The sequence below is a fragment of the Pollachius pollachius genome (assembly GCF_949987615.1).
Source record: "Pollachius pollachius genome assembly, chromosome: 5".
NCBI classification, from domain to species: Eukaryota; Metazoa; Chordata; class Actinopteri; order Gadiformes; family Gadidae; genus Pollachius; species Pollachius pollachius.
This window is the reverse complement of record NC_136938.1, coordinates 1,062,455-1,090,436: the sequence shown is the minus strand read 5'-3', so window position 1 is coordinate 1,090,436 and position 27,982 is coordinate 1,062,455. Positions and strand designations below refer to the sequence as shown.

The 27,982-nt window shown below is 46.2% G+C and overlaps 2 protein-coding genes across 4 annotated transcripts; both read right to left on the bottom strand.

Annotated features, from left to right (window-relative positions):
• Positions 1-43: 43 nt before the first annotated feature.
• Positions 44-27,564, bottom strand: LOC307075957 (NLR family CARD domain-containing protein 3-like). Of its 3 annotated transcripts, none has more exons than XM_079736732.1 (6): positions 27,433-27,564; positions 22,166-23,981; positions 21,583-21,756; positions 20,741-20,914; positions 19,540-19,713; positions 44-521 (listed from the first exon to the last, which is right to left on the bottom strand). In XM_079736732.1, exons 1-6 carry the CDS (start codon positions 27,473-27,475, stop codon positions 287-289), a joined length of 2,616 nt encoding a protein of 871 aa, XP_079592858.1. In that variant the 5' UTR covers positions 27,476-27,564; the 3' UTR covers positions 44-286. The 3 variants fall into 3 exon arrangements, with proteins under 3 accessions (XP_079592858.1, XP_079592860.1, XP_079592859.1); XM_079736733.1 differs by lacking the exon at positions 44-521 and adding an exon at positions 19,153-19,363; XM_079736734.1 differs by lacking the exon at positions 19,540-19,713 and having other exon boundaries at positions 46-521.
• Positions 892-6,892, bottom strand: LOC307076266 (NLR family CARD domain-containing protein 3-like; the record flags this gene model as incomplete). The annotated part of the gene is made up of 7 exons (XM_079737201.1): positions 6,818-6,892; positions 6,556-6,675; positions 5,401-5,520; positions 5,023-5,139; positions 4,826-4,892; positions 4,446-4,674; positions 892-2,723 (listed from the first exon to the last, which is right to left on the bottom strand). Exons 2-7 carry the CDS (start codon positions 6,624-6,626, stop codon positions 892-894), a joined length of 2,436 nt encoding a protein of 811 aa, XP_079593327.1. The 5' UTR covers positions 6,627-6,675; positions 6,818-6,892.
• Positions 27,565-27,982: the final 418 nt, after the last annotated feature.

Sequence of the window (27,982 nt, the reverse complement as noted above, 5' to 3'; positions counted from 1 at the left end):
AGTGTTTCAAAGTCGTTTTGTATATTAATATTACTTTTTGTTGCAGTATTATGGATATTATGTATTGTATTGTAATACATGTTATTAGTTCATCTAAAGCACTGTTTTGAGTATAATTAGAAGTTTTATTCCAATATTATGCATATTGTGTTTAGAGGAGAATAAATATCATAGCGATCAGGAAAACACTTTGCGAGCACAAGAACTAAGAAAGCATTTGTGCGCTTAGGGATGTCAGTTGCTTGCTGCTTCACTTTATGTGTGCACTTTTATGGATGTAAATCTTTTAAATGTCTTCTGATATTGCACCTTGTGGTGTAACTGTTTGACCATTCGGTAAAACAGACCTGAGAGTTTCCAGTGTACAGTGTGGACTCCCCAGTCCAGCAGAGAGCAGCTTCACTCCTGAATCCTGCAGATCATTGGTACTCAGGTCCAGCTCTCTCAGACTAGAGGAGTTGGAGCTGAGAACTAAGGCCAGAGCTTCACAGCATCTCTCTGACAGATCACAGCCCTTCAGCCTTTACCCAAAATAAAGAGAACATGTCAGGAACTGTGATTAAAATAACATACATCTTTAAGTTATTCAATAATGAAGGAATGTTATTAGTTTATCAAAAAAAACTAAATAATTAGATGTTTAAATGAATACTCCTATATTCTATTTTTCTGAATATTCTCTTATGTGTACTATAATACATTACACGTTAATAGGACACCTACAGAGATGTTTTGTATATTATTATAACTAGTATGTTTATTCTGTTATGAGCAGAATAGTAATACATGTTGTAATGAACCTACAGAAATCTTTTTCATATTATTTTAACCTTATATTCCAGTTGTATTTATATTGTGTAGTGTGTATTGTAATACACGTTATTAGTGAACCTACAGAGATATTTTGGAGGCTTTGACCACTGGCAGCAGCCTGAGAAGACCATCTTCTGAAGCAGAGTATTTTTTCAGGTCAAACACGTCCAGCTCCTCTTCTGATGTCAGTAAGATGAAGACCAGAGCTGACCACTGAGCAGGGGAGAGAGATTCTCCGGAGAGACTTCCTGATGTCAGGTACTGTTGGATCTCCTTCAATAGAGAACAGTCGTTCAGCTCATTCAGACAGTGGAACAGATTGATGCTTCTCTCTGGAGATAGGTCTCCTTTTATCTTCTCCTTGATGTAAGACACTGTTCCCTTATTGGTCTTTGAGCTGTTTCCTGTCCATTGCAACAGACCTGTTTTAATCTGAGTGGTCAGTGATCTTTTTTTCTGTCCCAGCAGACCGCGTAAGACAATCTGATTGGTCTCCAAAGAGAGGCCCAGGAGGAAGCGGAGGAACAAGTCCAGGTGTCCGTTCTGTCTCTGTAAGGCCTTGTCCACAGCACTCTGGTAGAAGAGGTGTTTATCTTTCCTGGAGGTTGGTGGTTCTTCTGAGAGCAGATTGACACCACTATCAGTGAAGGACAGAAAGACATAAAGGGCAGCCAGAAACTCCTGGATGCTCAGATGGACAAAGCAGAACACCTTGTCCTGGTACAGCCCACACTCCTCTTTAAAGATCTGGGTGAACACTCCTGAGTACACTGAGGCTGCTCTGATATTGATGTCACACTCTGCCATATCTGCCTCGTAGAAGATCAGGTTCCCTTTTTCCAGCTGGTTAAAAGCAAGTTTTCCAAGAGAAACAATGATCTCCCTGCTCTCTAAACTCCAGTCCGGATCTGTTTCAGCCCTCCCATGGTACTTCCTGTCCCCCTGTATGGACTGAACCCTCAGGAAGTGGCTGTACATCTGAGTCACGGTCTTGGGCATCTCTTCGATCTGGGATTTTTTGAAGATGTCTTCCAGAACTGAAGCAGTGATCCAACAGAAGACTGGGATGTCACACATGATGTGGAGGCTTCTTGATTTCTTGACGTGGGAGATGATTGTGGTGGCCAGCGTCTCCTCTCGGAATCTCTTCCTGAAGTACTCCTCCTTCTGTTGGTCGGTGAACCCCCTCACCTCTGTCACCATGTCAACACACTCAGCAGGGATCTGATTGGCTGCCGCAGGGCGTGTGGTTATCCAAATGCGAGCGGAGGGAAGCAGGTCGCCCCTGATGAGGTTTGTCAGAAGCACGTCCACCGAGGTGGACTTTGTGACATCATTCCATATCGGGTTGTTCTGAAAGTTCAGAGGAAGTCGACACTCATCCAGACCATCCAAGATGAAGACAACTTGGAACCTGTCGAATCTGCAGATTCCTGCTTCTTTGGTCTCACTAAAGAGGTGATGAAGAAGTTCCACCAAGCTAAACTCTTTCCCTTTCAGTAAATTCAGCTCTCTGAAAGTGAGGAGAAATGTGAAGTGTATGTCCTGGTTGGTTTTCCCTTCAGCCCAGTCCAGAATGAACTTGTGTGTTAAGACGGTTTTACCAATGCCGGCCACTCCAGTTGTCATTATTGTCCTGATTGGTTGATCGTTTCCAGGTAAGGGTTTAAAGATGTCTTCACATCTGATTGGTGTTTCTTCCTTGGCTGGTTTCCTGGAAGCTGTTTCAATAAGTCTGACCTCATGTTCCTTGTTGACCTCTCCACTGCCTCTCTCTGTGATGAAGATCTCTGTGTAGAAGTCGTTCAGATCTGTTCGCTTTCCTGCTTTAGCGATTCCCTCAAACACACACCTGAACTTCTTCTTCAAATGAGACTTGATTTTATGCTTGCAATCGACAGCATCAGATCCTAAATGAGAAAACAACAGATGACATCAGTTAGTGGATGGTGATCAGTGGAACCAGGTCAATATTTCCTGTTAAATTACCAACTTCATGATATTTAGTGGCTTCATTACTTGGTGGTCGGAAAAGCTGGTTGTGAAGGACTGCATGTAACAGATTCAAAATGGTAAGGACTATTATTTCCAAAGCAATATGATTGTTCTAATGATAGTAATAATGATAGTGAATCAGTGTAAACTGATTTGCTATGCTGATACAACAAGACAGGGTTTCATCACTTCCACTGAGTTGTTCTGCTGTTGGTCAACAGTATAATGTTTAATGTTAATGTGGCTTCATAACTTGTGGTCGGAGAAGGTGGTCGTGACAAAGACTGCATGTTACATATTCAAAATGTTCAGGACTTTGTTTTTTCCACAGCAATATGATTGGTCTGATGATAATAATAATGATAGTGAAATGGTGTAAAATGACATGCTGATATAACAAGATAGTGTTGCATCTCTTCCACAGAGTTATTCTGCTGTTGATCTGCAGCTTACGTTTAATATTATTAATAATAATAATAATAATAATTACATTTAATAACATTTTATTTCAAGGCACCTTTCATGACACCCAAGGTCCCCTTGCAATTCATAAAACAATCTAGGGTCAAGAACAGCAGGAGCTGCATCGCCAACAGCATGATCAAAACAAGACATAAGACCCAAGTAGGAGGGGGTAAGAACAGTGAGGAGACCCAGGTAGGAGGGGGTAAGAACAGTGAGGAGACCCAGGTAGGAGGGGGTAAGAACAGCAGTGAGGAGACCCAGGTAGGAGGGGGTAAGAACAGTGAGGAGACCCAGGTAGGAGGGAGTAAGAACAGTGAGGAGACCCAGGTAGGAGGGGGTAAGAACAGCAGCACAACGGGGATATGAGGGGAACCCACGGTAGGGGGTCATTACAGCGAGCAGGCCAGTGGGAACACATGTGTTTTGAGGAGGGATTTCAATGTTGTCAGGGCGTCTCTTTCTGTTCAGCTGAGAGCCCTAGCACCCACGGTGCTGAGAGCCCTAGCACCCACGGTGCTGAGAGCCCAAGCGCCCACGGTGCTGAGAGCCCAAGCGCCCACGGTGCTGAGAGCCCTAGCACCCACGGTGCTGAGAGCCCTAGCACCCACGGTGCTTAGAGCCCTAGCACCCACGGTGCTGAGAGCCCTTGCACCCACGGTGCTGAGGCGGGAGGTCCGGACGGTGAAGACCAGCTGAGGATGACGAAGGGAGCGGCAGGGCCTGTCCTCCTGGAGGAGGTCGGGGAGATAAGTGGGGGCCACATTGTGGAGGGCTTTGTCGGTGAGCAGAAGGGTTTTAAGGTCAATCCGGTGTTGGACACTGAGCCAGTGTAGTTGGACGAGAATGGGGGTGATGTGGTTGGGTGATTTGGTGCTGGTAATGATGATGTTTAACATTCTTTAACCTGAGACCCCCACCATTACCCTACATATTTGGATCAAACCATTTAACCTGATACCCCACAACAACCCCACATACTGGATCAAACCATTTAACAAAGAAGGAAAAATTGAAAGAGGAAAAACTCAAAGAGGAAAGATTGTCTCCACATAGAAGTATGAAATGTATAAGTCTCACACTATGTAATTTAGTCTGAAGAGAACAAATAATAATCTCCTACTGCTCATCAAAATGTGTATTTCTTATCTGTTTTCAAGATAAGAGTCTCTTACCGCCCCCCAGTGTGTCGGCCAGTTCCTCCTGGTTCATCTCCATCAGGCAGAGCTTTGTGATGTCCACCACTCCCTCTATGGCGCGCCTCCTCTGCTCCTCCTTCTTACCATCCACCTCCTCCTCCTCCACTCTCTGACCCTCTGAGCATTGTGGGTAATCTGAGAAGAGATCCCTCCAGAGCTTCTTCAGCTCCTTGTCTAGAAAAGCGTGTGCGTTCTCCTCAGCCCTCTGGAACAGAACAAACATCAAGGAGAACTTTACTCTGAACTAACTGAGACATCAGAAGCATCTGTCCTGGATCCATGTCCCGCTGGACAAGAGATGCTTTCTAATGTCCAAGGAGAGCTGAAGTTAAACGTCTTGGTGGACATTTACACACCTTGATCAGCTCTGTTTGATGCTGCTGTAGAGACTGAGCACTGGTAACCTTTGACCTCTTCTGGTGTCTGTGGGGGATCACACACACACACACACACACACACACAATTCTATTTCCCCAGACTTGTAGATATCAGTATCAGTAGAGTCTGATAACAACAGACTGGTCTGTTTTCATCGTCTGTTTGAACCCCCTACCTCTCCTCTCTGGAGGGGCGTCCATCTTTAAAATCCCATGGTATACCCATAGAGCGGTCACTCTTCATGGACACACAGCTGGGTCCAGGGGAGTCTGCTCTCTGCTGCTTCTCTGGGCTTCAACACACACACACACACACACACACACACACACACACACACACACACACACACACACACACACACACACACACACACACACACACACACACACACACACACACACTTTAATTCTTCCTGCCTTGGAAACATCAGTGCCAGTAAAGTCTGATAACAAGAGCCTGCTCGCTCCTGCTGGACGCTTTTAGAAAAACAAGAACCAGGATTTATGGACGTTTGATAGAAGCTGTATCTTTATGATCACTGATGAATCCTCACCTCTTCTCAATAGACTGATTTCCATCTTTAAACTGGTCAGGATGTTCCATAGACCAGTCACTCTTCATGGAGTCACAGCTGGGTCCAGGGGAGTCTGCTCTCTGCTGCTGCTGGACTCTTCTAGAAAAACAAGAACCAGGATTTATGGATGTTTCATAGAAGCTGTACCTATATAATCTCTAGGGCTGTCAAGTTCTGGTCAGTTGGTTGATTGGTTAATCAATATTCACTTGTTGGACCAAATTCTCTTTGGTCGGACAATGGCTGGTGTTCCTTTCATAAGAACAAAGAGCTTCTTAATCCATTATTTTAGGGCCGGGAGGGACAAATGCAGACCGCTGTGTTTCATATTTGAGAGAAGGGCTATATCGTGTTAGAAATAACATGAATTATGAATAAAAATTTGTTTGAAGGCTCCGTAGTTTCTGTTTTAATAATCATATTGTTGAATAAACTATAAGGCTTTTAAGACAAGAGGTCAAACCCCTGGGTTTCTCAACGTTGAACTGGCCCATAAAGAAGACCGCTAGTCCTAACTTACTGAACCTTTACTCCGCTACTAACTCATTGATTCCAACAAAGTCATCGATGTGGCAGCATTTGGTTAAAAAGGACAACAAAAAAGCATGCAAAGTGTAGAGTAAGTTTGTGGGCAGATCAGCTAAAATGGTAAGGCATGAGTACTTTTTTCTTAATATGTCTGTGATACTTCATCTCCCTTCATATTTAACGCTCACTAGGCTTTGAGTGGGGACATCAGAATTGGCTTCTTGGCACGAATCCCAGCAGCATCCAGTGGGCCCCATTATATTACACACAGATAAAAGCTCAAATCAATTCTTGGGTTGTGTCGTCTATAAACGACGCTGGCCGATGCTCCGTGGCTCGTCCTCTGTCTGCTTCATATTGAACCTCTGCTCTAACCGAGTGGACTCGGACCGAGAGGGGGTCTGAAACCCACTGACCTTCAAACAGCCCTTATGTGATATTGAGGCTTGCAGGTAGAGTAGAACGCACTGTGGTAGATTATGTTGATCTAGAGATAACGTGCGCATTGTTTTATAATCATCTTTTCACCATAGACCAATCGATTGGTCAGAGAGATGGTTGAATTTAAGACTACAGCCCAAATCATCATCTCTAATCAATACTTACCTTTTCTCAATAGACTGATTTCCATCGTTAAATTGCACATAAGGATGTTCCATAGACCGGCCACTCTTCATGGAGACACAGCTGGGTCCAGGGGAGTCGGTTCTCTCCTGCTTCTCTGGGCTTCAACACACACACACACACACACACACACACACACACACACACACAAACAGCTTTTACTCAGACTAATGATGAGTCATGATGTATCACTGCTGAGCTCTGAGATGGACAACAGTCACAGACAGAGAGATCCTCTTCTTACCTCTTAGCTTTGCTCCGGCGGCCATGATCCCCAGACAGAGTGGTCTTAGAGGTAGAACCCCACTCCTCTCTCTCCTCATCCATAGTAGACTGGGGAAAATACGTTCAGTCCCATACGGTAAAAAGTTATAAAAGTATAAATGTAAGGGAAGAAAGGGAGGTTAAAGTGTTTATAAAACACAGGTGAAAGGTTTTCAAAGCGGAGAAAGAACAGCTCCTCGCTGCGACGAACCGTTCAGATGAGGAAGTAACTTAGCTGAACCGACCTCTCAGCGCATATCACATGTTTTCTGGGAAAACGAATGTGTTTGTGTTTGTGCAGTGTGCACGCGCGCGCGCGCGCACACACACACACACACACACACACACAGAGAGAGAGAGAGAGAGAGAGAGAGAGAACAGCAGAAGTAGAGAAGGAGGGGGATAGGGAGAACACAGACAGCAGCAGGGTCAGTGAACTAGTATATTCTGCATTTCTGGTGTGTCAGTTATAGATTGTGATTGAATATAGATATATCCCAGATATTTTGAGCCACAAGCAAGTTGAAATGCCACATTGTGACTTTAATTCAAATCCAATCCAGTTAAACGTTAAGTACTACTGTAATTAGTTTCCACTGCAGTGACCCCCAGTAACCACCAGATGTCCCCAGAACACGATAAAGACCGTTCGGATGTTGACACTCAGGGTTGTTTAGGCTGGAAGTGCGCCACATGCCCTGGACCGATCCAGAGGGGTTTTCCATCAACCAAGCTAAAGGCAAAGCCGGTCTTATTTCGCTTAGCCTTGCTACTTCCAGCTAGAGTTGCGTTCCATGAACCTGACTTAAGGGAATCTCCGCTAAGTAACCAGTGCAATTTATCCGACCAAACTAACCTGCTCGGTACCAGGCCAACTGTCAGACTTTCTGGAGCGGTGTTACAGAGAAGTCCATCTGTCGGAAACAAGTGTATCATCAGAAGGTTCCGCCAAGCCTAGTCCTCACGATTTTGTCATAAATGTACATATATGAAGTACAAACAGCGTATATTGTTATCTATTGTTATCGTGGATATTTTTTCAAGACATTTTTATACAAATGTATGTATTCTATAGAATTTATCAACCAGCAGTAGAGTGAGTGGTCTAGCATTTGCCCAGTAGAGCGGGTTTTTCGAGTTCAAGTCCTGAGTACGTCGTTGAATTCTTGGTGTTGAGTTACTTTTGTAATTTCCTTTATATCAGAGAAATTAGGCCTAACAATTGACTTTTTACATAATAAATATGTCTTACAATATCCCTAGGAACAAAATATAACTTGCAAAAACCCATAGTAATCTTAATGTTAATATTAATGTTCCTGTAGTGAAGCCTTTGTCACAATGACAAAGATACTGCTGCATGGGAAATTGTCAGCCACATAAATTCTATTCATGTGAGTTTCTCGGCAGGCTGCCAAGACCACCTCTGTTGAGATAAATACTACGGTCAGTCCAGTGGTTCATTTGAGCCGGATCCTGCCAGTACAAGATCCCAGACCTCTTAAGTTTGCCCTCCCTGTGTTCCGGTACTTATTTGGGCAGATCCGGTACCTCACATAAAAAAAGAAAAAAAATCATTTACAGAACAAATCCCAAGAATTTCATGTTGTTTATTAAGATTTAACGTCATTTGAAAGTGTCAGAGATCTGTTGACGCACTGAAAAGCTGCGGGCCAACAAACCACGCCCGACACTTCTGAAATTTGCCGCGAGAGGAAAAAACGGTTACCATGCATGACTACATGTGCGCCACGCACAAGTTAATAGAAATTATGATAAATTATATATCCCAGAGCAGGATTGTGAACGTTTACAATAGCTCATGTCAATTTACAATAGGCTAAATGTGTCAGCATTGGCTGACTAACTCTTTTTAATTATGATATTAATCCTGCGCGCCTCCTCTTTGCAACGGAATTTGTGTAAGATATAAAACCGTTTAATTGAACATACACACACTAAAACAGATATTTTTGTTTATATTTAGAAACGAAAATTCATGTTTCCCGCAGTGTGCGTCTCTTTATTGAGCGGGTCGGCAGGAAGCAGGGTCACACTCTGCACAACCAAGTTGGTAAAAAAGTCACGGTCACGCACGACTCCGTAATCAACGCTTTCCAAGCATCCGTGGTGATGGCGACTTTCTCCGCTAAGGACAGGATCTCACGGAGGGAGGCTGCTGCTTCGCTGTTCATTTTCTCCAGCCGCAAAGTCATAGTTTGGCGACATGGCACTGTGTAATCCGCCTCGAGAAATGCGTTCAGATCACGGAAGACTACATCACGTCTCTGGCAAAGGCTGCGGTATATAAAATAGCATGCATATGCATCAGTAATATTCTCAATTAAATTTACAGAGCACTCCCTACAAAGTATTTAGGTTAACTATATAAGAGACTAGGTTTAGTTTGTGTCTGACAGAGGGCGTGCCATCACGATGGTGGCCCTCCATCCTGATGTCAGTCAGCCATCACGACGGAAGATGACGTCGTCCATCGGCACAACCCTACTAGGCAGTGTATATGTTTTTGTTCCATTACCTCTAACCCCCGTACTAAGTCACCGGATCCACCCCCCCTCTGCGTTCCGGGACCTCCCATTTTACAAATTAAGCACTGGGTCAGTCAATTTAGAATATTTAAAGAAATAGAAAAAAATGGCACGAAAAGTTCTTTGATTTCTCCAGTAATCCTTCCTAAACTACTAATTGCGTGGGGATTGAACCCCAGACGACCGGGTGCAAGTCCGACCCGCAACCGATCTGCGATTTTTTGCAAGATATCCTCCCTGTATTTATGAATGGTTATGGTGGTCCCCTTTTGAGTTATTATATGCTTGTACTCCTCATAGACCTCCACAAGCAGCTTCTGTTCCCCGCTGGAAAAGATCCCGTTCCGTCCTTTTCGGACATTTGATCCATGATTCGACATTCACGGTACTGGGCTGGTTACATATCTTGTGAGGAAGAACACTATGCTGGGATCCTACTGGATCTCAGCACTGGTTTAGGGCCTTTCAACGATGAGGCTCATGACAGAGCCTTCAGGCGGGCCCACCAGGCTATGGCAGGCGACTGACTTCATCCTCCATCACCACACTACACTCCCTGTTAACCACCTCGGCCCCCCACCGCTCATATACATTTATTTTGTTTTTTTGCATTTATTTTAGCTAAAGTTAATTTTGTATTATACCTGCTTGTGCCCGTGCCATTCTCTCTCCTCTTGTGCCACTAGTTGGTATATAGGTTTGAGCACCTCCTCTAGCCTAACCTTGCCAGGGCCTAGCTATAACCTATGACTTTATGCTTCATTATAAATGCATCCCCTCCGCCCGTCCCCATGATTTCTGGTTTTGATTGGTTGCCTGTTGAGCCACTCCCACTCCTGGTAACTTTCCATTCCTCCTGCCCCTCCTCCTCTCCCGATTGGCTCATACCCTGGTGAGGGGTTTGGAGCTTACCCATTGGTTAATCAAACAGACGGAGCTGGTATCCAATTTGTTTTTAGCTTATTTTTATTTTCGCCTGCTTGGCTTGGGCCTTTTTGCCTATTGTTTTAACCCTATTAAATACTTTTTCTAACTGCTCTTGAAGTATCAGTTAGCATACCTTTATTCAACCTGGTTTTTGGTGTGGCAAGAGTTTGTCTGGCCCTCTACCCTGATCCCGCTTCTCCCGGTTGCTTCGACCGGTTGGTGCGTACCCCGACATCTGCGTGTTCAGCATTTAAGTGTGTACACACTGAAGACTACAAACACACAAAGAGAGAGAGAGACACCCTCCAGCTAAATGACCCCTCTCCATCGAGGCTCCTAGAGCGGCAGCAAGCTGCTCCGGCCTTCCCTGGCGGCCCCAGCTTCAACCCTCCCAGAGCGGGGAACACTCCAACACCTAAGGGTCACAGCAAAGGAAAGAGTGACCTGAGAGACCTGACCCTTGCTACGGCCGACTCCCCCCCCGGTCCAGCTCCAGCCCCCCTCTCTCTACACACCAGCTAAAGACATTCTAAGAGACCCTCCACCAACCTACCGGTCGGACCAGCAGCGTCCCACCTCTCCACCACACACTCAAGGAGTCTCCATTTGATCATTCATCTGTAATTATTTATTATCTATAGGCTCTGTTGTAGTGTATTTTTGTTTATTTTATCTTATTTTAGGATTTAACCTATACAGCCTATGACCCCATTTTTGTTTATTAATTATTGACAGTATCTGTTTTCAATGCAAGTTACAGTTTAACCTAATTATAGTCTACTTTACATCTCTCTTCTGTTGTGTTTTGTTCTTTTTGCCTCCCTGTCTCCTGTATGGTGCCATCCACCATAGAGGGATGTTGGAGGAAGCCCTCTTCAAAGGGGCCCCTCCACTAGGGATGGCAAAGAAGGTCGCCTACTGAACAGCTTTCATAAAGCCAGCGGCTCCTAATGACACTGTACTGTCTCAGATCAAGGATAACACCATCAGCTGGATGAACGACAACCTCCACCTTCCAGAGGAACGCTGAGAACCCCTCCGTCTCACCTTAACCCCTCGTCACCCACTCCGTCTCACCTTAACCCCTCGTCACCCACTCCATCTCACCTTAACCCCTCGTCACCCACTCCGTCTCACCTTAACCCCTCGTTACCCACTCCGTCTCACCTTAACCCCTCGTCACCCGCTCCGTCTCACCTTAACCCCTGGTCACCCACTCCGTCTCACCTTAACCCCTCGTCACCCACTCCGTCTCACCTTAACCCCTCGTCACCCACTCCGTCTCACCTTAACCCCTCGTCACCCACTCCGTCTCACCTTAACCCCTCGTCACCCACTCCGTCTCACCTTAACCCGCCTGGGGCCTCCACTGCGGACCCCCACCACCTCCCTAACCCTAACCAGCTTCCCTCCTCTACGCCTCACCTTAACCGGCTCCCCTCCCACACTGGAGGGGCCGACTTAGGGTCCGCCCCCGTCCTCACACCGGCTGAGGGGGGCCCCCACTAGGAGGGCCTGGATCCCTGAGTCAGGTGGTCTTCCCCAACAGGTTCCCTGAGGGGACCCCTGACATCAGGAGCGGAGACGATCAGGGGGGTCAGCCACACACACACATCATACCCCTCATCAGCACATTGACACCAAACATTACACACACTCCAAACTGAAACACGCATTCACACGCGCACAACACAACAACCCCACACTCCAAAACCATAAAATAAAATTGGCCTACTTAAAAAAACGGAACATACAAGATGTCCTGGTGCGAGCCCCCTCTGAACACCGAGGCCATTTTCAGCAGCTGGCGGTCATCAGGAACCGGCACGCCTCCACCTCCAGCCCTATTACACAAAAACTCACCATACAGGACAAAAACATCATCTATGCCATCACATGCTCTGAATGCCACATCATATATGTCGGCGAAACAAAGCCCAGGATACTCACCAGACTTAAACAGCACTTATATACAATACACATAGGCACACTCAACACTCAAACGGTCCAACACTTCCAAACACACCCCATCACCTCACTATTCATCACAGGGCTGGAGATGAAGGCGTGCTGGTGGGACAGACAGAGGAAGGCGGCGGAGCATAGGTGGATAGCCAAGCTTAGGACCCTTCCCCCCTTGGGCCTGAACATCAGGGAGTAGGGGCCGCGCTGGGACGCTGCTGGGGGCGCTGGGGGGTCCTGGGACTCCTCCTTGGGGGTTCCCTGCATGGCGTCGGGTCCACTGTGTGTTTTAATATGTTGCATGTTTTTATCTTTACTGTGTGCTTCCTGTGCATCATTATTTAACTGAGGCCTTCCACCTCTTTCACTCCCCCATTTATTACAATGGAGGCTTCTTTTATGTGAAAGGATGGTATGAATGTGTGAATGGTTTTTGAATGTGTGAATGACCACTTATTTTTCCCTGTGTGTTTTTAATACTTCTTGCATGCTTTTACCATGTTTTTATAGATATGTATATTTGTAAATTGTTACATTAAAGGGGTTCATGTATTTTTCACCCATGAATTCCTCAGATTGCAGTATGATCCTTTTTATTCCTATATTTTGTATTCATGTGCAAGATTTAATATTTATGAGAGGACGTGTATGGATGGGTCTGGATGCGTGCATAAATGTGTTTGTGTGTGTCTCTCTCTATACATATGTTTATATGTGTACATAAATATATATATATATATATATATATATATATATATATATATATATATATATATATATATAGATATTTGTTTATATGTATGTGTGTGCGGTCTTCAGATCCCGCCCGTGTGTGTGTGTGTGTGTGTGTGTGTGTGTGTGTGCGTTTGTGTGTGTAGTGTACCACATGAAGGCGGACGGCTGGGTGAAGGTGTGTAAGGAGGACGTCTCAGAGCTGATCCACAGATACAGGAAGGACATGTTCTGACCTCTGACCTCCCACCTGGAGCCCCATGTGACCCGGCCAGAGGACGGGCTCTGACCTCTGACCTCCCCCCTGGAGCCCCATGTGACCCGGCCAGAGGACGGGCTCTGACCTCTGACCTCTCACCTGGAGCCCCATGTGACCCGGCCAGAGGACGGGCTCTGACCTCTGACCTCCCACCTGGAGCCCCATGTGACCCGGCCAGAGGACGGGCTCTGACCTCTGACCTCCCACCCGGAGCCCCATGTGACCCGGCCAGAGGACGGGCTCCTGATCAACTCTCATCATCACATCACTCATCATCACCGAGCGTCGTGTCCAGGAATGTTTTAATAAAGCGCTGAGAGCAGAACGCTGGGACTCCTGTGAGCTCATTACACCAAACATACCCAACGCCTTTAGTTTCAGGACGTTTTCATCTACAAGCTTCAGTTAAAACCCCTAAACAGCGTCGCTCTGGTACATTGGAACTCCCCTGAAAAGGTGATGAGTGATTAGTGACTTTTCCTTTGTTTTTCCTGACCTTCCAAGCCCTCTAAGACAGACTTCCAGTGGTGGCGTCAGATAAAACATGAAGTCTTGGATAAAGTGAAGTGAAGATTCAGTTAAGCCTGTAAAATGTGCATCCGAAAAGTTTATACACACAATTTCAATGTGTTTGAATCACACATTATAGCCAAGCTTGTGTTGTTGTTAGTGTAGGATCAATAGGTCGATTAGTGAAGCTCCAGATTGATGCTCCGTTTTCCCCTCGACGCATACCTCACCCAATATCCACAAAAATGAAGTTTAAAAGGTTTACTTGTCAAACGCAAACTACAAAAATACTTTTCCACAAGATGAGGTTTTGATTAGTGGTGAGAGATAGAAAGAGAGGTCAAAAAACTGTGTGGCTCCACATTGTTATCCTGACTGTCTGTCACCGGTAGGTAACACCAATAAGTTCCTCTCACACTTCAAAATAAAGTAACTAAATGTGCGCATACACCAAAAATATTGCAAGTGAATTTCAAAATAAAATTCTATGTATTCAAAAGTAACACAATTGACTATTATATTATTTCTCTTTTGAAAAATCCATAAAATATGGATTTTATGGATTATGGATTCATGGAACCCCTAAACAGCATTGCTCTGGTACATTAGAACTCCACTGAAAAGGAAGTTCATAAAATATGAACTTAAATAAAGTAAACAGGCATTTAGGCTCCTACATTAAGCATGAATGCTACGTTCAGGTATCCAAATGATCTAGCGGTATTCAGGTTGGCTACAGGCTACGTGATAACTAAACCAACATCTAGACATTGGTAATTCATGAATAGTAGTTATTGGTAATAAATACATTGTGGTACATCGTACTACTCGGTGTCCGTGACAACCTGACGCAGCGCGCACTGTGAAGAAAACACCAGCCTGCGTTGGGGGGGGGGCTCCTGGGTCTTCACCACCCACCGGGTCCTGACCCCCGTCCCGGGGAAATACGAGTTGCTAGGCAACGGCGCCCTGGTGGGGCACCGGGTCCAGCGGTCCGAGGGCGGGACCTACACCTGCTGGGTGGGGGAGGGGCGTTGCCAAGGGCGACCACGGCGCTGGAAGTGCTGCTGACTCCGCCCTCCAACGGACCCCGCTGAGAAGAGTGAGACCCCCACACCCGTCTACAGGGCTAGACACACACACACATGAACTTACATAGACACACACACACACACATGAACTCACATAGACACACACACACACACACACACACACACACACACATGAACTTACATAGACACACACACACACACACATGAACTTACATAGACACACACACACACACACACACACACATGAACTTACATAGACACACACACACACACACACATGAACTTACATAGACACACACACACACACACAAACTCACATAGGCACACCCACACACACATGAACTTACATAGACACACACACACACACACACATGAACTTACATAGACACACACACACACACATGAACTTACATAGACACACACACACACACATGAACTCACAGACACACACACACACACACACACACATGAACTTACATAGACACACACACACACACACATGAACTCACATAGACACACACACAAACACACACACATGAACTTACATAGACACACACACACACAAACTTACATAGACACACACACACACACACACATGAACTTACATAGACACACACACACACACACACATGAACTCACATAGACACACACACACACCCACACACACACACGAACTTACAACACACACACACACACATGAACTCACATAGACACATACACATGAACTTACATAGACACACACACACACAGACACACACATGAACTTACATAGACACACACACACACACACACACACACACACACACACACACATGAACTTACATAGACACACACACACACACATGAACTTACATAGACACACACACACACACATGAACTTACATAGACACACACACACACCCACACACACACACATGAACGTACATAGACACACACACACACACACACACACATGAACTTACATAGACACACACACACACACACACACATGAACTCACAGACACACACACACACACAAACATACACATGAACTTACATAAACACACACACACACACACCCACACACAAACTTACATAGACACACACACCCACACACACACACACGAACTCACATAGACACACACACACACACACACACAAACTCACATAGACACACACACACACACACGAACTCACATAGACACACACACACATGAACTTACATAGACACACACACACACACACATGAACTTACATAGAAACACACACACCCACACACATGAACTTACATAGACACACACACACACACACATGAACTTACATAGACACACACACACCCACACACACACACATGAACTTACATAGACACACACACACACACCGAACACACGCACACGCACACCGAAACGGAGGGAGACGGGGGGGAGGGAGAGGGGGGGAGAGTGAGAGGGGGGGGGGGGGAGACGGGGGAGAGGGAGACGGGGGGAGAGGGAGACGGGGGGAGAGGGGAGAGGGAGACGGGGGGAGAGGGAGACGGGGAGAGAGAAAGAGAGACAGAGTGTCCGTCCGTCTGTCTGTGGTTTCTTTCCACAACCGACACAGAGACACTGAGAACCCCCCCAACCAAAACCCAGGGAGGAAAAACATTTGTGGTTTTATTTAGAATTTCTGATTAATATTAGGGCTGTCAAGCAATTAAAAAACAATCTAATTAATTACAGGCTCTGTGATTCATTAATCTAAATTAATCTCATGCTTACATTTTTCCGAGAAGGTATTTCAAAATTAATTTAATTCAAGTAAATTACGGCAGATGAGTGTCTTTCATTAACATCCGGTGCATGTTAAGATCAAATGAATAACATTTCCATCTCACTCAGGATTCAATGCATCTCAGTCGAGTGTGGCTTGACGAGGCTGGCTGCTAGCGCCAGCTTCAGGGGCGGTGGCAGCTCGTACCTGCCAGCTTGCTACCAAACGTTTTGCGTTGAGGTGATATTTAAGGGTTGATGAACTCCGGTGATAGGAAAATTCCTTACTACAGAGATTGCAGATAACGGTGTTCCTATCTACAGTTCCGTCTGGGAGTTTAAACTTGAACTTTCCGTGCACGGGGCCGAGCAGCGTCTTCTCGTCTGCCTCCATTTTGTTTCAACGCAAATGACGCACCGGGTCAAAGGGCACTATAGAAGCGTGATTAATCTGCGTTAATTTTTTGAACGCGTTATTTTTCCTGTGATTAATTAATCGGAATTAACGCGTTAATTTGACAGCCCTAATTAATATATTATTTTTGTTAAGGCACTTATTGAAGCATTATTCACAAAAGAAGAAAAAATCGGCTGAACACACGAGAATATTCACTTCGATCCACCGAGTTGTTTATTGCAATTATGCTTCATTAACAAATACAACAGAAAAATAGTCCCTTACATGTACACAATAAACAGGAGGACAAAAACAATAGAAGCAGCAGACTTTACAAAGCATCAACAGGTGTGCACATATCTTTAATAACTGATCATGTTCTGTGGATGCTTGGTTCCCATCAGAACACAAAAAATCAAGATTCAGTTCAAAGTAATTTACAACATGCAACATTATCGCATAGACCTTTTGGTTATTATTAATAAAATATAAAATCTGCTTTAAATCAGGTCGTAAATCAGGGTTATAACAAAAATGATGATATCAGAGCCCTTAAGACCAAAACTGGTGACATCTGAAAATATACAAACATTTACCATCAATAGGTATTTTATATACATTTCAAATAATAAATGAGCTTCTCTAACTATGGGAGATCTTAAAAGTCTTTTCATGGTTTATCATACTATACTGTCTAGAAGAGGGAGAGAGGGAAAGAAAAAGAGAGAGAGAGGGAGAGAGAGAGAGAGAGATACAGGGAGAGAGAGACAGGGAGAGAGAGAGAGAGAGATACAGGGAGAGAGACAGGGAGAGAGAGAGAGAGAGAGAGAGAGAGGGGGAAAGAAAGAGAAAGAGAGAAATAGAGAGAGAGAGAGAGAGAGAAAGAAAAATAGAGAGAGAGAGAGACAGGGAGAGAGAGAGAGCGAGAGAGAGAGAGACAGATACAGGGAGAGAGAGACAGGGAGAGAGCGAGAGACAGATACAGGGAGAGAGAGACAGGGAGAGAGAGAGAGAGAGATACAGGGAGAGAGACAGGGAGAGAGAGAGAGAGAGAGAGAGGGGGAAAGAAAGAGAAAGAGAGAAATAGAGAGAGAGAGAGAGAGAAAGAAAAATAGAGAGAGAGAGAGACAGGGAGAGAGAGAGAGCGAGAGAGAGAGACAGATACAGGGAGAGAGAGACAGGGAGAGAGCGAGAGACAGATACAGGGAGAGAGAGACAGGGAGAGAGAGAGAGACTATAACTGCAACAGAGACACTGAGTCATCAGTCCTCTCAGTGTGTGTGTGTGTGTGTGTGTGTGTGTTCTTTTTTTTCTTCTACAACCGACACAGAGTCGCTGAGCTCCCCCTCCCCCCTCCCCCTGGGGTCCCCCCCCCCCATACCCCCACCCCAGGGAGGAGGTCCTCCTGGGTGAAGGAGGACCAGAAGGTGTGGAGGTGTGTCAGTGTGTCTGAGGACCCTCCTCCACCTGGGGACACTCTGTAGAAGGACAGAGAGCCAGCAGGCCGGTCCAGATACACTCCTACTCTGGTGGAGCCAGCGGGGGGGAGAGGGAGGACTGTTCTCCTACGGTTGTACCGGGCAGAGTAACGATCATCATAACAATAAAGACCCCAGGACTTGTTGTTCTGTCCAAGCAGGCTGTCATCACCCCGTCCTCTCCTTGTGATTCCTCTGTATGTCACTCCTATATCAACAGCTCCTTCCCTCTCTACCTCCCAGTAACAGCGGCCAGTCAGAGCCTCTCTACCCAACACCTGGGGCTGGGAGTCAAATCTCTCTGGGTGATCCGGATACGACTGGTCCTCTCCAACCCCCGTCACCTTCCTGTTGTCCTCAGACAGAGAGAGTCGTCTGTGGGCCGTGTTGGGGTCCAGTGTGAGTTCACAGGCATCTGAGGGAGAACCAGACATGATGAGCTGCTGAACCGCTCTTCATCCTCATCATCATCACTGGTACTGTTCTCCTGAACATGACATGTGAGGGGGGGGGGGGGGGTCATGTGATGTTATAGTAACGCTATTGCTTCAGACTCCACCTTCACCCCCTCCCCTCCCCCGAGCCCAGACCCTCCCCTCAGCACCCTTTGTGTTGTGTGTGTGTGTGTGTGTGTGTGTGTGTGTGTGTGTGTGTGTGTGTGTGTGTGTGTGTGTGTGGACCCTCAGCCCCATCTCCCCCCCCTCCCCTCCCCCGAGCCCAGATGTTATCTTCATGATGATTGGACAGTATTAATATATGGAAGATACATGATGTCAGCCATCATCCTCATTCCCAGTAGGATCTGATCTCACTTCCTGCTGTGTGGATGGACTTTCCATCTCAGTAGTGAGTGTGTGATGTGATGAATCAAACAGACACTTACACTTCTTTAGAGCTGGTTTCAGCCTCCACACTCCACCGTGCTCCACACTGGGGGGGAAACAAAGTGAGAGCAGCATGTTGAAACATTCACCTTCATCATCGGCCGTCTCATAACGTTGTACACAACGTGAGTTACAGCTGCCTCTTCAAACCACTTCATCTAGCAGCGGCTTGAATCCTCGTAGGAGAATTTGTCCCTGAGTGGTGAGCTGTCCTCTCCATACCTGAGAGTGTCCAGTCTCCAGCGTGGATCCTCCAGTCCAGCAGAGAGCAGCGCAGCTCCAGAGTCTCCTGGGTGATTGTAGCTCAGGTCCAGCTCTCTCAGATGGGAGGGGTTGGAGCTCAGAGCTGAGGCCAGAGAAGCACAGCCTTCCTGTGTGACCAGGCAGCCAGACAAGCTACACACACACACACACACACACACACACACACACACACACACATACACATACACACACACACACACTTTATTATATTTATTCTAGTTGAGAGCAGTTCATACTAAAGTAACCACATTTATAAAGTGTATTCATTCCATTTGGAGGACAAGGAGAACAGGAAGAGTAAGTGGGGAGATGACATCATCACAGACATCAGAACTTCCTTCACTTGGATGTGAAACAGGATCATAAGCAAATGCTCCTTTCTCAATAGCTACAACTCAATGAGATACAGTTTGGTTAGAGTCAGGAGAAGTCCGCTGTGTTTGGTACGCTGAGACCGTTTCTTCACAGGTTCTAACATTGTGTAGAACCAGGGAGAGTTTTGTCAGCAGGCAAAAGAGCAACAGAAAGGCATCGGACATGAGCAGCACTACACCAAACTAATGTGAAGTTAATAAAGTCCATCTTTAATGTTCAATATGATTCACTTTACCACGGCCAGTGATGTTCTATGGTGAGGTGTACATTATATTCAGATCACAGCACGGCTAAAGCCACATCCCCATGTCTACACTAATGACAACTCCTCAGCTCACATCTGCTGACCAGAGTTACATCACATATAACAAACATAACATACTAGTAGTTAACAGGTCAACCCCTAACCCTCACATCTGCTGACCAGAGTTACATCACATATAACAAACATAACGTACTAGTAGTTAACAGGTCAACCCCTAACCCTCACATCAGCTGGCCAGAGCTACATAACATATAACAAACATAACATACTAGTAGTTAACAGGTCAACCCCTAACCCTCACATCAGCTGACCAGAGCTACATAACATATAAACATACATAACATACTAGTAGTTAACAGGTCAACCCCTAACCCTCACATCAGCTGGCCAGAGCTACATAACATATAACAAACACAACATACTAGTAGTTAACAGGTCAACCCCTAACCCTCACATCAGCGGGCCAGACTTGCATATTAAACAACACCAAGACCCAGTTTGAAGAGGCTGAAAACTGACCTGAGAGTTTCCAGTGTACAGTGTGGACTCCCCAGTCCAGCAGAGAGCAGCTTCACTCCTGAATCCTGCAGATCATTGGTACTCAGGTCCAGCTCTCTCAGACTAGAGGAGTTGGAGCTGAGAACTGAGGCCAGAGCTTCACAGCATCTCTCTGACAGATTGCAGCCCTTCAGCCTTCACACAAAATAAAGAGAACAGGTTAGGAACTGTGATTAAACTAACTTACATCTTCAACTTATTACATAATGAAGAAATTGTGGTTATTCAATATTGGGTGTAAAATGTATAACTATATGAAAGTTGTTGTGAAGGGGCAAGGTGTGCTTGAGCAAGGCACCTGACCCTTACTGCTCCCGACGAGCTGGCTGTCGCCTTGCATGGTTGACTTCGGTGTGTGTGTGTGTGTGTGTGTGTGTGTGTGTGTGTGTGTGTGTGTGTGTGTGTGTGTGTCAATAGTTAGAAAAGCGCTATGTAAATGCAGTCCATTTGCTTTGCAGTGTTTGAAAATCGTTCTGCATATTAGTATTACTTTTTGTTGCAGTATTATGCATATTATGTATTGTATTGTAATACATGTTATTAGTTCATGTAAAGCGATGTTTTGTATATAATTAGAAGTTTTATTCCAATATTATGTATATTGTGTTTTGAGGAGAATAAATATCATAGCAATCAAGAAATCACTTTGCGAGCACGAGAACTAAGACATTATTTGTGCGCTTGGGGTTGTCAGTTGCGTGCTGCTTCACTTTACGTGTGCACTTTTATGGATGTAAATCTGTTAAATGTCTTCTGATATTAAACCTTGTGGTGTAACTGTTTGACCATTGGGTAAAACGGACCTGAGAGTTTCCAGTGTACAGTGTGGACTCCCCAGTCCAGCAGAGAGCAGCTTCACTCCTGAATCCTGCAGATCATTGGTACTCAGGTCCAGCTCTCTCAGACTAGAGGAGTTGGAGCTGAGAACTGAGGCCAGAGCTTCACAGCATCTCTCTGACAGATCACAGCCCTTCATCCTTCACACAAAATAAAGAGGACAGGTTAGGAACTGTGATTAAAATAACATACATCTTTAAGTTATTAAATAATGAAGGAATGTTATTGGTTAAACAAAAAATACTAAATAATTAGATGTATAAATGTTAAATTGTTGTTCAGTTGAGATTGAAAATGTTGAAAATGAATACTCCTATATTCTATTGTTCTGAATATTCTCTTATGTGAATTGTAATACATTACAATTCATTACAAGTTAATAGGACACCTACAGAGATGTTTTGTATATTATTATAACTAATATGTTTATTCTGTTATGATATAGTGTTATGAACCTATGGGATCTTTTTCATATTATTTTAACCTTATATTCCAGTTTTATTTATATTGTGTAGTGTCTTTTGTAATACATGTTATTAGGGAACCTACAGAGATGTTTTGGAGGCTTTGACCACTGGCAGCAGCCTCAGAAGACCATCTTCTGAAGCAGAGTATTTTTTCAGGTCAAACACGTCCATCTCCTCTTCTGATGTCAGTAAGATGAAGACCAGAGCTGACCACTGAACAGGAGAGAGAGATTCTCCGGAGAGACTTCCTGATGTCAGGTACTGTTGGATCTCCTTCACTAGAGAACAGTCGTTCAGTTCATTCAGACAGTGGAACAGATTGATGCTTCTCTCTGGAGATAGATCTCCTTTTATCTTCTCCTTGATGTAAGACACTGTTCCCTTATTGGTCTGTGAGCTACTTCCTGTCAGTCGCAGCAGACCTGTTTTAATCTGAGTGGTCAGTGATCTTTTTTTCTGTCCCAGCAGACCTCGTAGGACAATCTGATTGGTCTCCAGAGAGAGGCCCAGGAGGAAGCGGAGGAACAAGTCCAGGTGTCCGTTCTCACTCTGTAAGGCCTTGTCCACAGCACTCTGGTAGAGGAGGAGTTGATCTTTCCAGGAGTTTGAGAGCAGATTGACACCAGTATCGATGAAGGACAGAAAGACATAAAGGGCAGCCAGAAACTCCTGGATGCTCAGATGGACAAAGCAGAACACCTTGTCCTGGTACAGCCCACACTCCTCTTTAAAGATCTGGGTGAACACTCCTGAGTACACTGAGGCTGCTCTGATATTGATGTCACACTCTGCCATATCTGCCTCGTAGAAGATCACGTTCCCTTTCTCCAGCTGGTTAAAAGCAAGTTTTCCAAGAGAAACAATGATCTCCCTGCTCTCTAAACTCCAGTCCGGATCTTTTTCAGCCCTCCCATGGTACTTCCTGTCCCCCTGTATGGACTGAATCCTCAGGAAGTGGCTGTACATCTGAGTCACGGTCTTGGGCATCTCTTCGATCTGGGATTTTTTGAAGATGTCTTCCAGAACTGAAGCAGTGATCCAACAGAAGACTGGGATGTGACACATGATGTGGAGGCTTCTTGATTTCTTGACGTGGGAGATGATTGTGGTGGCCAGCGTCTCCTCTCGGAATCTCTTCCTGAAGTACTCCTCCTTCTGTTGGTCGGAGAACCCCCTCACCTCTGTCACCACGTCAACACACTCAGCAGGGATCTGATTGGCTGCAGCAGGGCGTGTGGTTATCCAAATGCGAGCAGAGGGAAGCAGGTCGCCCCTGATGAGGTTTGTCAGCAGCACGTCCACCGAGGTGGACTTTGTGACATCATTCCATATCGGGTTGTTCTGGAAGTCCAGAGGAAGTCGACACTCATCCAGACCATCCAAGATGAAGACAACTTGGAACCGGTCGCATCTGCAGATTCCTGCTTCTTTGGTCTCACTAAAGAGGTGATGAAGAAGTTCCACCAAGCTAAACTCTTTCCCTTTCAGTAAATTCAGCTCTCTGAAAGTGAGGAGAAATGTGAAGTGTATGTCCTGGTTGGTTTTCCCTTCAGCCCAGTCCAGAATGAACTTGTGTGTTAAGACGGTTTTACCAATGCCGGCCACTCCAGTTGTCATTATTGTCCTGATTGGTTGATCGTTTCCAGGTAAGGGTTTAAAGATGTCTTCACATCTGATTGGTGTTTCTTCCTTGGCTGGTTTCCTGGAAGCTGTTTCAATAAGTCTGACCTCATGTTCCTTGTTGACCTCTCCACTGCCTCTCTCTGTGATGAAGATCTCTGTGTAGAAGTCGTTCAGATCTGTTCGCTTTCCTGCTTTAGGGATTCCCTCAAACACACACCTGAACTTCTTCTTCAAATGAGACTTGATTTTATGCTTGCAATCGACAGCATCAGATCCTAAATGAGAAAACAACAGATGACATCAGTTAGTGATCAGTGGAACCAGGTCAATATTTCCTGTTAAATTACCAACTTCATGATATTTAGTGGCTTCATTACTTGGTGGTCGGAAAAGCTGGTAGTGAAGGACTGCATGTAACAGATTCAAAATGGTAAGGACTATTATTTCCGCAGCAATATGATTGTTCTAATGATAGTAATAATGATAGTGAATCAGTGTAAAGTGATTTGCAATGCTGATACAACAAGACAGGGTTTCATCACTTCCACTGAGTTGTTCTGCTGTTGGTCACCAGTATAATGTTTAATGTTAATGTGGCTTCATAACTTGTGGTCGGAGAAGCTAGTCGTGACAAAGACTGCATGTTACATATTCAAAATGTTCAGGACTTCGTCTTTTCCACAGCAATATGATTGGTCTAATGATAATAATAATGATAGTGAATTGGTGTAAAATGACGTGTTGAGATGATGTGTTTCATCTCTTCCACAGAGTTATTCTGCTGTTGATCTGCAGCTCACGTTTAATATTATTAATAATAATAATAATAATTACATTTAATAACATTTTATTTCAAGGCACCTTTCATGACACCCAAGGTCCCCTTACAATTCATAAAACAATCTAGGGTCAAGAACAGCAGGAGCTGCATCGCCAACAGCATGATCAAAACAAGACATAAGACCCAAGTAGGAGGGGGTAAGAACAGTGAGGAGACCCAGGTAGGAGGGGGTAAGAACAGTGAGGAGACCCAGGTAGGAGGGGGTAAGAACAGCAGTGAGGAGACCCAGGTAGGAGGGGGTAAGAACAGTGAGGAGACCCAGGTAGGAGGGGGTAAGAACAGTGAGGAGACCCAGGTAGGAGGGGGTAAGAACAGTGAGGAGACCCAGGTAGGAGGGGGTAGGAACAGTGAGGAGACCCAGGTAGGAGGGGGTAAGAACAGTGAGGAGACCCAGGTAGGAGGGGGTAAGAACAGTGAGGAGACCCAGGTAGGAGGGGGTAAGAACAGTGAGGAGACCCAGGTAGGAGGGGGTAAGAACAGTGAGGAGACCCAGGTAGGAGGGGGTAAGAACAGTGAGGAGACCCAGGAAGGAGGGGGTAAGAAGAGCAGTGAGGAGACCCAGGTAGGAGGGGGTAAGAACAGTGAGGAGACCCAGGTAGGAGGGGGTAGGAACAGTGAGGAGACCCAGGTAGGAGGGGGTAAGAACAGTGAGGAGACCCAGGTAGGAGGGGGTAGGAACAGTGAGGAGACCCAGGTAGGAGGGGGTAGGAACAGTGAGGAGACCCAGGTAGGAGGGGGTTAGAACAGTGAGGAGACCCAGGTAGGAGGGGGTAAGAACAGTGAGGAGACCCAGGTAGGAGGGGGTAAGAACAGTGAGGAGACCCAGGTAGGAGGGGGTAAGAACAGCAGTGAGGAGACCCAGGTAGGAGGGAGTAAGAACAGTGAGGAGACCCAGGTAGGAGAGGGTAAGAACAGTGAGGAGACCCAGGTAGGAGGGAGTAAGAACAGCAGCGAGGAGACCCAGGTAGGAGGGGGTAAGAACAGTGAGGAGACCCAGGTAGGAGGGGGTAAGAACAGTGAGGAGACCCAGGTAGGAGGGGGTAAGAACAGTGAGGAGACCCAGGTAGGAGAGGGTAAGAACAGTGAGGAGACCCAGGTAGGAGGGAGTAAGAACAGCAGCGAGGAGACCCAGGTAGGAGGGGGTAAGAACAGCAGTGAGGAGACCCAGGTAGGAGGGAGTAAGAACAGTGAGGAGACCCAGGTAGGAGGGAGTAAGAACAGTGAGGAGACCCAGGTAGGAGGGGGTAAGAACAGTGAGGAGACCCAGGTAGGAGAGGGTAAGAACAGTGAGGAGACCCAGGTAGGAGGGAGTAAGAACAGCAGCGAGGAGACCCAGGTAGGAGGGGGTAAGAACAGTGAGGAGACCCAGGTAGGAGGGGGTAAGAACAGTGAGGAGACCCAGGTAGGAGGGGGTAAGAACAGTGAGGAGACCCAGGTAGGAGGGGGTAAGAACAGTGAGGAGACCCAGGTAGGAGGGGTAAGAACAGTGAGGAGACCCAGGTAGGAGGGAGTAAGAACAGCAGCGAGGAGACCCAGGTAGGAGGGGGTAAGAACAGTGAGGAGACCCAGGTAGGAGGGGGTAAGAACAGCAGTGAGGAGACCCAGGTAGGAGGGGGTAAGAACAGCAGCGAGGAGACCCAGGTAGGAGGGGGTAAGAACAGTGAGGAGACCCAGGTAGGAGGGGGTAAGAACAGTGAGGAGACCCAGGTAGGAGGGGGTAAGAACAGCAGTGAGGAGACCCAGGTAGGAGGGGGTAAGAACAGCAGCGAGGAGACCCAGGTAGGAGGGGGTAAGAACAGTGAGGAGACCCAGGTAGGAGGGAGTAAGAACAGTGAGGAGACCCAGGTAGGAGGGAGTAAGAACAGTGAGGAGACCCAGGTAGGAGGGGGTAAGAACAGTGAGGAGACCCAGGTAGGAGGGAGTAAGAACAGTGAGGAGACCCAGGTAGGAGGGGGTAAGAACAGCAGTGAGGAGACCCAGGTAGGAGGGGGTAAGAACAGTGAGGAGACCCAGGTAGGAGGGGGTAGGAACAGTGAGGAGACCCAGGTAGGAAGGAGTAAGAACAGTGAGGAGACCCAGGTAGGAGGGGGTAAGAACAGTGAGGAGACCCAGGTAGGAGGGGGTAAGAACAGCAGCACAACGGGGATATGAGGGGAACCCACGGTAGGGGGTCATAACAGCGAGCAGGCCAGTGGGAACACATGTGTTTTGAGGAGGGATTTCAATGTTGTCAGGGCGTCTCTTTCAGTTCAGCTGAGAGCCCTAGCACCCACGGTGCTGAGAGCCCTAGCACCCACGGTGCTTAGAGCCCTAGTACCCACGGCGCTGAGAGCCCTAGCACCCACGGTGCTGAGAGCCCTTGCACCCACGGTGCTGAGGCGGGAGGTCCGGACGGTGAAGACCAGCTGAGGATGACGAAGGGAGCGGCAGGGCCTGTCCTCCTGGAGGAGGTCGGGGAGATAAGTGGGGGCCACGTTGTGGAGGGCTTTGTCGGTGAGCAGAAGGGTTTTAAGGTCAATCCGGTGTTGGACACTGAGCCAGTGTAGTTGGACGAGAATGGGGGTGATCTGGTCGGGGGATTTGGTGCTGGTAATGATGATGTTTAACATTCTTTAACCTGAGACCCCCACCATTACCCTACATATCGGGATCAAACCATTTAACCTGATACCCCACAACAACCCCACATACTGGATCAAACCATTTAACAAAGAAGGAAAAATTGAAAGAGGAAAAACTCAAAGAGGAAAGATTGTCTCCACATAGAAGTATGAAATGTATAAGTCTCACACTATGTAATTTAGTCTGAAGAGAACAAATAATAATCTCCTACTGCTCATCAAAATGTGTATTTCTTCTCTGTTTTCAAGATAAGAGCCTCTTACCGCCCCCCAGTGTGTCGGCCAGTTCCTCCTGGTTCATCTCCATCAGGCAGAGCTTTGTGATGTCCACCACTCCCTCTATGGCGCGCCTCCTCTGCTCCTCCTTCTTACCATCCACCTCCTCCTCCTCCTCCTCCTCCCTCTGACCCTCTGAGCATTGTGGGTAATCTGAGAAGAGATCCCTCCAGAGCTTCTTCAGCTCCTTGTCTAGAAAAGCGTGTGCGTTCTCCTCAGCCCTCTGGAACAGAACAAACATCAAGGAGAACTTTACTCTGAACTAACTGAGACATCAGAAGCATCTGTCCTGGATCCACGTCCCGCTGGACAAGAGATGCTTTCTAATGTCCACGGAGAGCTGAAGTCAAACGTCTTGGTGGACATTTACACACCTTGATCAGCTCTGTTTGATGCTGCTGTAGAGACTGAGTGCTGGTAACCTTTGACCTCTCCTGGTGCCTGTGGGGGATCAGGCACACACACACACACACACACACAATTATATTTCCCAAGACTTGTAGACATCAGTATCAGTAGAGTCTGATAACAACCAACT